We start from the raw sequence: 11,993 nt of genomic DNA on the forward strand, positions 1-11,993 counted from the left end.
TAAATATTGCTTAATTTAAAATAATAAATATATAACAATGTGATATTATTATTTTATTTATTATTACAATTCCGCGACAAATGAATTTTAGGCGAACTTACAATGCGTGACTTCCGTTTGACAAATTCTTTTTAATTCATCATCTAGGGATATTTCGTCTTTCATCCAATCAGCTGTAAGTAATTAAATATTCCAGTCTCTTGATTGGCTTCTGAGTTAATTAAATTTTTTCTCTTTGAGTATCGATCCCTCGGCACCGGCATTAAACATTAAACGCATTTGCGTTCTTCAATATATATATACATATATTACAGAAAGACACCATTCTTATTATTATTATTATTATTATTAATATTATTATTATTATTATTACTATTATTATTTATACTGCGTGAATCTACAGACATTTTATAACCTAAAGTTTTTTTTTAAATTCAAATTATTATTAAAAATGTCGCGAATGACAAGTTATGATTCTCATAATGATGGTCCAGGTTTTGTTGGTATAAGATTTTGTCAAGAATGTAATAATATGTTGTATCCAAAAGAGGACAAAGACAATAAAGTACTCATGTATGCGGTAAGTTAACAAATATATAACCTCAAAAATACATGATACTGAAGTTAGCCGACGTCTATTAAATTTTGAATTTTTTAAAAATCCATAAATTAAAAAAAAAATATTAAAAAAAAATTGCACTTACAGTTTTTTTAATTTTCTACATGTGCATTTTTTATTATTTTTTTTTTTTAATTAAATCGTCGAATACAAAATTTGAGAATTTTTAATTGTCTGCTAACTTCAGAAACATAAAAATATACGAGCGTGAGTTTTACTGACAATTAGAAATTTTAAAAATTTTTTAAATAATTAATGTGCGCTGATTTTTTTAAATTTCATTATTTCATAATGAGTGTGAATGTAGCAGACATCAGACAAATTTGAAATGAATAACAAATAGAGTAAATAATTAATGAAATTAAGTTTTTAAAAAATGCGCATTAAAAAAATTTTGAAATCAATAAGTGCATTTTTTATAAATATTATTTTTTAATTATTTACTCTATTTATTTATAATTTTAAATTTGTCTGATGTCTGCTAGATTCACACTCGTTCACATCTACTGCATTCTTAGTTATAAAAATATAGACATTGATATATTTGTAACTTTAAAATTTATTATTGCAGTGTAGAAATTGTGATTTTAAACAATTGGCAGACAGTAATTGCATTTATGTAAACAAAATAATGCACGAAATCGAGTAAGTATTATTTTATAATTGATAAACTTATTATTGTTGATAGTAATTTTAATAATGACGTTTTTTGATAACAGTGAGCTGACTCATATCGTTGCTGATGTGATATCTGATCCAACGTTACCAAGGACAGAGGAGCATCCATGTCCGAAATGTAATCACAGAGAGGCGGTTTTTTTTCAAGCTCAAACACGACGAGCTGAAGAGGAAATGAGACTTTATTACGTTTGCACAAATCAACATTGCACTCATCGATGGACCGAGTAAAATAATTTTAATTTACTGTAATGTTACTGATATTTTTTACTAAATAATTATATATTTTCTCTCAATAATAAATTATAAAAAAAAAAAAACAGCGTTTGTTTAATATATTTTATTACAATTAAATATTATATGTATTTATAAAAAGTACATTGAGTAATGAATAAAAAAAAATGTTCTTAATTATTTTATTAATTGAAGCAATTTTGTTACAAAAGTCGAACAGTATCATCTCGCATCATTATATTCATCATCACCAGTTTGCTCTAGAATAGAAGAAAATTTTTCCCAACAGTAATTAATTACTTAGATAATTACATGTTTTTTTATTTATAAAAATGATACAGCAATCGGATCAAAAGTTTTGATCGTATTCTCTTACGGTAAGATTGGCTAAACAACAAAGAAAAAAAAACCTGAACCGAAAAATTAAAGTTTTAAGAGAGTATAAAAATTACTGATCTGTCTTACATTCACGACTCACTCATATATTTTTTTGTTTTTTTATTCACTTTTTTAATTTTTTTTTCTTTTTTTTTTTTTTTTTTTCTATTTAATATTAATAAGATAAAACGCTAATATATTTTTTTTATTACACATATCACTTGATCTCAAGAGCAAATCTCAATACAAGTTTTATATATTTATATTTATATATATAGATGTATATATATATATTTAATATTATTCATATCAATAATTACTTAACTATTGTTTAACACTAGTTGCTAGTTATCTAAATCCCACTGAACGAGACACTTTTTTTTATTTAAAATTTATTTTACTATCAGTTATAATGACATTGTTTAAATTAATAAGTTACATGTTCTATTACTATTATTATTTAACGTCTTAAATAATTTTTGAGACCTAGACATTTTTTGACTTTAAATATAAATTTAAATTTGTTTATTTTATGCCATTTATACTCAAAAGTACGCTCGTAATTACTATTAATTTTTGAAAAATGTGATGTTTATTCAGACGGTGAGAAAGATAATTGTATAATTAATTTATCATTTAAGAACTCGTTACCCATTTTTTTTTATTTATTATTGCACTGTTCGTACATGATAATAATTATTGAATGTTATAATAAAAATAATAAAACTATAAATTTACTAGAAATATTTGACTCTTTATTTTACATTGAGGCCATTTACTTTAATGTATACAGTTTCAAAAATATTAAAGAAAAACACGTGAAAATAATATTTATTATCAACTATTGAAGCCACTACGATCCAAAAATAAAAATAATAATTAAATTTATTTTTCTTAGTCAAGTGTACGTAGACACGATATGCGAAATGTCATAAAAATACATAAATATGTAATTTTATTAATAATAATATTAAATTTATACTTATTGAAATTGTGAATCCTTTAGATTGATGTCTCATTAACAGTGGATTTACTAAATATAGTCAATCAATCATATAATCTATCTGTACACTCACAACCGTTCAGATACACAATAATATTTAAATATTTAATATGGTACCGAAAGTTATTTATATGATTATTATATGATTGAGTTGCCATTTTAATTTAATTATTATACTAATTAATTAATTAAATTATTTATTTATTTATATCTTTATGATTTTATTATAATTTTAATAGTCAAATTATAAATTTTTCATGTATTTTACTTTTATATTAAACTTAAATTTTCTTTGTCGATTTTAATTGTAATAATAATTATTATTATTAGATTATTGTATTCAAATATCCATAATTTTTTTTTTTTTTTTTTTTTTTCTGTTACGAGTCCATATTAAATATATTTTTTACAATATTATTAATGTACATGAACAACGTATGCTCTACACCTTTAATTGCTGTCGTAAATTAATAAACACAAATAATTAATCTAATTTAAATAATAATACAAATATAAAATATTATATATGACAATAATATTCTAAGTCTTTTGAAATAAAAAAGTATAATTATTTTCAACGAAAAACTAAATCAAATTTATGGAAATTAACATTAATCTGATAAATGTTTTTTTGTTTTTATATAAAGTTAAAGTATTACTTTTTAAATGACAGTAATAAAATTTTCGAAAAAATAAAAATTATTATCAATTACGTTGATATGAATGATAAACAGCAATGTAAGGTGTCAATTAATTAAAATAGACGTGGAGACTTTGATTTTATAGCCCCGGTGTGCGCCCGTCTTGATACCTGTACAAAAAAAAAAAAAAAAAAGAAAAATTAAAATAACAAAAATAAAGAAATAAATATAAACAATGTCTAGTAAAAAATAAACGTACGCGAAAATTACATTGAATTTTATATTAAATAAAAAGGTTATTCCTTTTTGTCATCGGTGGTTGTCTTGTTGGAGGGATTTTGAGACTCCGTGGATGCTGGTGGTTCGGATTTGTTATCAGGTGCAGCAGCATCTGTCGCATCTTGACTTGAATCCGAGCTATCTTTGACGTCATCATCATCCTCATCATCTTTCTTTTCTTCACTGGCATTTGACGGTATTTTAGATTCTGTTATCGACGAATTCTCCGACTCTTCCGTCGATTTTTCGTCCTTGGAATTTGCCTGACTTGCTTTCTCTCCATTATTATCTTTACTTTCAGTATTTTCCTCGCTATTTTTTTCACCAACCGCATGATCAGACGTTTTACTGTCCTTTTCATCTTTAGCTTCTTCATCTACCTCCATTTTTTCTTCCTCAACAATTTTTTCATTTTTATTGTTCGCTTCGTCATCTGTATTATTTTCACTTATTTTCTCCTGTCTCTTTGGACGGCCACGTCCACGGCCAGTTCCAGATGTTGATTTTGAGACGGGCTCTGTTTTTTGTTTCTTCGGCGGTGAGGGTGCAGGTGTTGAAGGTGCGATACCACGAGCTGAACTACGAGTGCGTCTTCTGCCTTCAACTTCAACATTGGATGTGCTCAGACCCTTAAAATAAAAATATAAACGTTAATATTTTAAAAACTAGAATGTGTCTTATCTGTATATTTAAAAATTTAATGGAATATGTATTCTGCTGTCCATGAATATATTTTAATATATTGTCCCTGATGTTTTAATTATTATTATAATGATAATGAGTATTAATTGTAGACACCTTGGCAATAGCTTCGCCTTCCTGAGCAGTTCGTTCGAGAGTTGACAGCCTCTTTGACCCGCTCCGTTTGTTTTTAGTAGGAGTTGGCTTTTCGTCCGATTGGTCCTTCAATTTAAATTTTAAAACATAAAATAAATAAACAATTTAAATATATAACTAGTATTATACATAAAAAATATATATAATACCAATAAGCATAAAAACCGCGTAATTTAAACTATCAGTGAGTACTCTCTTAATTAAATCACTGAATTACTTAAGAGGATTAAGTGAAAAAAAATATATATGTATATACATACAATGATAATTACAAAAGAGTGATAAGACTATCGACGAGACCATTGAACCATGGGGGTACTCATGGCCCATTAATTGGTAAAATTTTCTTTGATTGTAACTACAGCCATAACTAGTAGTTATATATTTTGAATACTCATAAAATGTAATATATGTAATTTATTATTTAAAATAAGTGCAATTATTATTTATATTTGTTGTTACAAATAAAATAATAATAATAATAGTAAAAGTACATTGACCGATGATAAATAGAGGTAAATGATTTCCCGCCTTTTTGAATGCCGAGTCGCCGGCGTGGAGAGCAGCGACTCTCGTTACAAGGCTCAAAAATAAAAAACATCCACCATCTTTGCCAATGAAGGACGTACAGCGCAGCTTCAAAAAATTCCACAATTATAAATCTTAATGTATTATTGTTAATTACTATGATAAGAAAATCCTAAAATAATATACGAAATAAATTAAAAATAATAACGAGTAATTAAATGAAGATATTATTTATATGAGTAGTAAAGATGTAGGAGCGTTATTCCGTATTTAAGAGAATACCCACACGCCGTATTACAGCATGAAAACTCGGCTTGACGAAGGATTTTACTTGAATTTAAACTACTTACCTTGGACACATCATCAATGTTATTATCATTCTTGGTTTCTGCCTTGATATCAGACATTTCTTAGCACCTCAATCACACAATAACACACTAAAATTAATAATTTTATCAACAGCAATTCGCACTGCGCCCGGTTGCACTGTTTATACGATAACCAAAGATGGCGGTTAGCGTGGGTCACGTGACACCATTAAACTCGGAGCGGGAGTTCGTGATGTGTGACGTGACAATACACCTAAAGGAAAAAATAATAATAATAATAATGATGATAATGAAATAAAAAAACGGCCGGAATTAAACTACGAGACATCGCGCGCATACATACTTTGAATTACACGCACACAACTCCACCATCAAAAACAATCTTCTCTATTTCTCTGAACCGATCTTCCTGTCATTGTCATCGTCATCGTAATTGTCGTAGTTGTCATTAGTAAAGTAAAATTTTTAATTCCACAATAATAACGACATGTATATTTAATTTTTTTTTATTCTTACTTATTTATTATTTTAAATGGGTATATATTTTTTAATACACGTTGGTAAATCTTGAAAATTAAAAAAATAAATTATTTATTAAATAATAATTTAATATTTTATTATTAAACACTCGATGAAAAAAATAAAACAAACTGATTATTGTATTTGAATTTATGATCCTGAAGTTAACAGACAATTAATAATTTTTGAATTCTTTATTTTCAACAGATTAATTTAAAAAATAAAAAAACTAAAAATATGCACATACAGAAAATTTATAAATCTGTAAGTGCAATTTTTTTTAATATTTTTTTTTTTTTATAATTTACCTTTTCTAAAAAATTCAAAAAATTATTAGATGTCAGCTGACTTCAGTATCGTTTGAATTTATGAGTGTGAATGTAGCAGACATCAGATAATTAATAAATTTTGAATTAATAAATTAATTAAAATACTGAAATTTTAAAAAATGCGCGTACTTATTTTGCATCTTAGTATGCATTTTTTAATTTTTATTCTACTTACATTTTATTTATTTACTTAAAAATTTAAAAAATTGCCACTTGTCAGCTACATTCACACTCATTTTGAATTTATGAGTATGAATGTAGCAGATACGTGACAGTTTATAAATTTGAAATAAATAGATTAATTAATTAATAAATTAAAAAAAAATGCGCGTACTGATTTTTAAATTTTCTTAATACACATTTTTAAATTTTTATTCTATTTACATTTTATTTATTAAATGAAAAATTCAAAAACTGCCACTTGTCAGTTACATCCACACTCAATTTAATTATTATGAATTTTAAAATAAATAAAACATCGGTTTATAAAATCCAGTTGTAATTATTTATCACGAAAAATACAAAAATAAAGATTCACAGCTGTAAATCTTTTATTTTTTTTTAATTTTTTAAGTAGATCGCTGTTTTTAATGGGTAGGCATTCGTCGGAACCAAAATCTAGCTCTGAAATCATCGCTGCAGGTTAAAAATGCGGGAGCTGTCGGTGAATGAACAATTAGTCGAACTGGACCATTGTGACCCAGTGACAATAATTGTTTTCGAGATGCATTTCGGGAATTCCAAACACAGAGAGACGTCGTTGCTTCGTCAGGGAACATTACATAATCCTCAGTGTGATTGAATATTGCCTGAGCTTTGTGCTCTTGTTTACCTAAACACAATTATTATTTTATATATATAATAGATAGATAAATAAATTTCATTTGGCCATAAAGTCATATATTATATCACATAATAATAATAATTATAATAATCACGAGCAACCTACAGTCACTATATGACTGCCCGAGTATTTCTAGAAAATTTATTAAGTATGATTTGAATTAAACAGTTTATTAAAATCTATACTCTAGAATCTTTTATTTATTTTTATTATCACTGAAATTTAATGAGACAAACCATCATTAACTCGCAAATTTATTAATTTCGATGGTTGTATAATCATGAGATTCTTGAGAAAAAATTGACACGGTTTATATTTTTATTAGTCGTCCAATATATTTTTTTTCACTGATACCAAATTAAATCTGTTTAATTTTTATTATCATAGAAGACATGGCATAGACTAAATTTTTTTCATTTTCTCTTAATTATGTGTATAATAGTTATATATATTCAGTGACAGAATAATAAAAATATTAATTTATCTAAAGAATATGAATACGATCCTCTTTTTTCCCGCGTAATTTAAATTCAATTCGAATGATATAAATAAATTAATTTATCTCAATACTTGACAATCACAAAGAGTTTAAACTATGAAAAAGCACAAATTTAAAACCTTTCTAACGATACCAAATTTAGTAACATTGACTTATTCTATCATATATATGGCTGAAACAAAATTTTCCTTATTCTCTTAATAATATAGATGATAATAAAATTTTTGAATGTGATAAAATATATAATGTAATAATGATTAATATTAATACGTCCAATAATGAGCAATTACCTGTGGTCCCGGCGCCTGTGTATGCTATCAAACATCTGCTTGTTGATAATTCCCATAATTTAATCAATGAATCCTTACCGGATGACAATAAATACTATTTGAAAAAAAATAATTGTTATTATATTAATAAACGTACATGTATTAATGATGTAAATACAAACCTTTCCATTTCTTGTAAATGCAACAGAACAAACTTCGTAACCATCGTGTGCTTTAACAAACGTATTTATACATCTATTAGAAACACCATCCCACAATTTAATGCTACCATCTTTCCCAGCAGATGCATAAGTTTTAGCATCTGTCGAGTATTTAATACTGGTGATACCACCAGTGTGTTGTTGATTGGGTATACTGCAAACAAAACATTGAGCCGTATTTACATCATAAAGACGAACAACTGGATTATTTGTTCCAACAACCAAAAAATCTCCAGTTGGATGAAATGACAGGCAACGAATTTGATCAGCGTCATTTATTGTGCGAAATGCTTTTTTAACACTCGCTTTACTGTAGTCAAATAATTTTATCGAAAAATCACGACTGCCAGACACCAAAATAGGCTCGCGTGGGTGGAATTCTAAGCAGGTGACTTCCTCTAAATGATCATAAAGTGTTCTAATAACTGGATGACCAGCAGCCTGGTCAGCAGGTACCATTTCATCTGGTGCAGACTTTGCCAACATTCTATCAACATCAAGTATTTTAATAGACGCGTCCACTGAACCAGTTGCTATCAATTGTCCATCTGGTGAAAATGCTCCAGCACGACAGTTACCTTTATGCGATGTAACATAAGCAGTTTCATATTGAGCTGGTTCAGGTGCCTGTGTTTGAGTTTCCGTTTCATATTCGAGATCCAATCCAGGTCCAAGAGTGTTTTCAAAATTATTGAATGACACTGCATTTATATTGTCTTTTTTTGAACGGTCTGGCTCATTGGCCATACCAATTAGCATCAAATGCAACAATCTGTCTGATGGTGGACATGGTGGTTCTGCTTGAGTTAAATTTGATAATTGTACGGCAAGTGTCTGATGTCCATCGTAAAATAACTGACTGCAAATTAATTATTTTTATTTTTACTCTCGTTAATAATAATAATTAATAATAAATTTAATATTTACCTGATTATCATTCTGTAGAGAAGTTCTCTGTTTTTTATAACATTTTTTTTATCTATTTCCGGTTCTTTTATTCCGCTGTTTTCTGTAGTCATTTTTTAAATTTTTTTGAACAATTAACTTTTGCTATAAATGATAAATTAATTAAATATATTGTCAATAAATCGTGTAAAAAAAGTGGAAGATGGAACCGGAAAAATTATTGTTGATTTATTGGGAAGTTTGAGGTTAAGTTGAGTTGTTGTGTTTTTTGTCATCGACTTGCAGACACAATCGTGGTGTAAAAAGTTATTTTACATTTACGTTCACGTTCTAATGGTTAATTTTTATTGGACAGTAATCCAAATCTAACGGAAATAATTGTTTATTTTCTTTATTGGTTAATAAAAAACCACGTGATCTATTATAAATAAAAATTAAATAGAGAAATTGATAAAAAAAATGCTAGAATATGGACGAGGCGAGTGAAATAAATGAAGAAAATATAAATAAAAAAACTAATAAATTAAAAATAAATTCGGATTATATATTGAAAAAAACAACTCCTCCATCTTTTCCTAGAAGAAAAAAAGATATTTATGTGTCAAATAAATCGAGCATTGAGGTAATTTTTTTAAGTTAAATATTTATTTTTCAGTTTGCTAACCTATACCATATTTTATTTACAGGCACAAATTAAAAAATGTGAAAAATTATTTGATTCTGGAGAAACGGAATTAGTCATTCATGGTCTTGGTGCTGCTCAATATAGAGCTTATGAATTAGCATTAAAGTTACAATCTATTCATCAAGGTACCCTGGGTCTAGATGTTCGTACTGGCACAGTCCAATTAACTGGTAATTGGTTTTTTTTTTTTTTTTTTTTAAATAAAGTAAAAACCTTAGTATCTGATCAGGGAACTAGTGCTAGATCACTCCATGTATTTATATATCAATATTTAGTAAATATAGATATACAAACATATGAGTAATCAGGTACTAATTCCTTGATTGGGTACTAGTTCATTGATCTGGTACTAATTCGTGATCGGGTATTAATTCATTGATCTAGTACTAGTTTCCTGATCGGTTACTAATTTTCTGATTAAGTATTAGTTTCTCGATCGGGTACAAGTTTCTTAATCGGGTACTAGTTCCTTGATCGGGTACTAGTTTTTTGATCGGGTATTAGTTCATTGATCTGGTACTAGTTTCCTGATCGGTTACTAATTTTCTGATTAAGTATTAGTTTCTCGATCGGGTACAAGTTTCTTAATCGGGTACTAGTTGCTTGATCAGGTACTAGTTCATTGATCTGGTACTTATTCATTGATCGAGTACTAGCTCATTGATCTGGTACTGGTTCATTGATCTGGTACTGGTTCATTGATCTGGTACTGGTTCATTGATCTGGTACTGGTTCATTGATCGGGTACTAGTTTATTGATTGGGTACTGGTTCATTGATCGGGTACTAGTTTATTGATTGGGTACTAGTTCATTGATCGGGTACTAGTTCCCTGAGTGGATACTAAGTCTCTAATCTTATTTTTAACTATTAACTATTGATTAATTGTGTGAGTAATTAAATATATTTTTCAGATAATCTTGAACCATTGACAGATGAAGGAGACTACAAATTAAATAGTCGATTTAATTCATCAACGCACATTAGAGTATTTAGAACAGTACTTGTAGGTCCTTTTAAATATTCTAGTTAAGTACTAAGTAAATTCCTCGTTTTATTTATAAACAAAACTTTAGTAAAAAAAATTACTAATTTAACTGTCATGTCTTTCGTTTAATAAAAAAAAAATAACAAAAATGATATTCTCATTAAATGAATTAGTCCATTGGTTAGGATTAACAATATTTGAAATATGGATAAATCTTTTATCGGTGACAATATTTACAATATTACTAGCTCTGAAATTAGACGAGCATTATTTTTTGGGTTACTCAGGCTGGTGGATAGTATTTTCCCCATTATTTATAGCTGATGGACTAAATACATATTTTTGTGCTATAATATTTATAAGAATGCACATGGAAGGTATGATTAAAACCGGAATATTACGTGCGTTGTGGAGTTTAGTATCACTATTATTGATATTTGTATTTAAATATTTATTGTGCAAAAAATTATCTGGTCAAAGTAGTCTTGAATATTCAGAAGTATTGAGTCCGGTATTTATTCTGCTTCAATTGGTCGCGGTAAGGGCTTGTCAACTTCATTGACCAACGTATCGTAGTCAAGAAAATATCCAGGCATCGATTGTCGTATTTTCTTGCGGTCCAGCGGCTACTTATTTTGACGTTGAGTTTAGATAACATACAATTCATCATATATTTTAAATATTTTTAATAATAACTGTACAAATACTTCCTTTTATTATGTACATCGACAGTTTAATCAACATTTTTTTTTTATTTTTCGTTCTTTTGTAAATATATAATGCTAAGATATTTGTATACTGTAAATTTAATAATAATACTATTATTATTAGTAAATAAATGAATAATTTTTCTATTTATTATGAGAAAAAAAAAATGTTTTTTCTTATTTAAGTTTATTTACATATTATATACTTTGAATCCATTTACGTACGGCTATTTAACCATCAGTTTAACATTTTTTATCTTCTCTTTTTTCCTAGTATACATATACATATATATTGATGTGTGTAGTTTATCTTTGAAGTATTTTTAGAATGTCTTAGCGTGTAGTAGGTATTCTGGTATAATGAATTTTTATTATTTGTTAAAATTTAATGAAATCGTGTCATCGATCATAGCAATCATGTAATTAAAATCTAAATATAGACAGTCAATAATCGATCGAAAGATGATAATCGTCATCCTGTATATATACAATTTTGTCTGT

The 11,993-nt window shown here is 27.1% G+C and overlaps 5 protein-coding genes across 5 annotated transcripts; 3 read left to right on the plus strand and 2 right to left on the minus strand.

Moving 5' to 3' along the window:
* Positions 1-227: 227 nt before the first annotated feature.
* On the plus strand, positions 228-1,637 carry LOC130678633 (DNA-directed RNA polymerase II subunit RPB9). Its single transcript, XM_057485973.1, has 3 exons — positions 228-580; positions 1,191-1,264; positions 1,339-1,637. Exons 1-3 carry the CDS (start codon positions 452-454, stop codon positions 1,526-1,528), a joined length of 393 nt encoding a protein of 130 aa, XP_057341956.1. The 5' UTR covers positions 228-451; the 3' UTR covers positions 1,529-1,637.
* Positions 1,638-2,100: 463 nt separating this feature from the next.
* On the minus strand, positions 2,101-5,688 carry LOC130678630 (clumping factor B). Its single transcript, XM_057485969.1, has 4 exons — positions 5,548-5,688; positions 4,631-4,735; positions 3,813-4,461; positions 2,101-3,723 (listed from the first exon to the last, which is right to left on the minus strand). The coding sequence occupies exons 1-3, from the start codon at positions 5,602-5,604 to the stop codon at positions 3,850-3,852; spliced, it is 774 nt and encodes a 257-aa protein (XP_057341952.1). The 5' UTR covers positions 5,605-5,688; the 3' UTR covers positions 2,101-3,723; positions 3,813-3,849.
* Positions 5,689-6,730: 1,042 nt separating this feature from the next.
* LOC130678627 (cleavage stimulation factor subunit 1) lies at positions 6,731-9,379 on the minus strand. Its single transcript, XM_057485963.1, has 4 exons — positions 9,135-9,379; positions 8,169-9,066; positions 8,008-8,101; positions 6,731-7,206 (listed from the first exon to the last, which is right to left on the minus strand). The coding sequence occupies exons 1-4, from the start codon at positions 9,224-9,226 to the stop codon at positions 6,962-6,964; spliced, it is 1,329 nt and encodes a 442-aa protein (XP_057341946.1). The 5' UTR covers positions 9,227-9,379; the 3' UTR covers positions 6,731-6,961.
* Positions 9,380-9,425: 46 nt separating this feature from the next.
* LOC130678631 (ribonuclease P protein subunit p20) lies at positions 9,426-10,851 on the plus strand. Its single transcript, XM_057485970.1, has 3 exons — positions 9,426-9,735; positions 9,800-9,968; positions 10,712-10,851. Exons 1-3 carry the CDS (start codon positions 9,583-9,585, stop codon positions 10,828-10,830), a joined length of 441 nt encoding a protein of 146 aa, XP_057341953.1. The 5' UTR covers positions 9,426-9,582; the 3' UTR covers positions 10,831-10,851.
* Positions 10,852-10,933: 82 nt separating this feature from the next.
* Positions 10,934-11,645, plus strand: LOC130678632 (transmembrane protein 203). Its single transcript, XM_057485972.1, has one exon. The coding sequence runs from the start codon at positions 10,934-10,936 to the stop codon at positions 11,345-11,347; it is 414 nt and encodes a 137-aa protein (XP_057341955.1). The 3' UTR covers positions 11,348-11,645.
* Positions 11,646-11,993: the final 348 nt, after the last annotated feature.

Source organism: Microplitis mediator, chromosome 2 (genome assembly GCF_029852145.1).
Source record: "Microplitis mediator isolate UGA2020A chromosome 2, iyMicMedi2.1, whole genome shotgun sequence".
NCBI classification, from domain to species: Eukaryota; Metazoa; Arthropoda; class Insecta; order Hymenoptera; family Braconidae; genus Microplitis; species Microplitis mediator.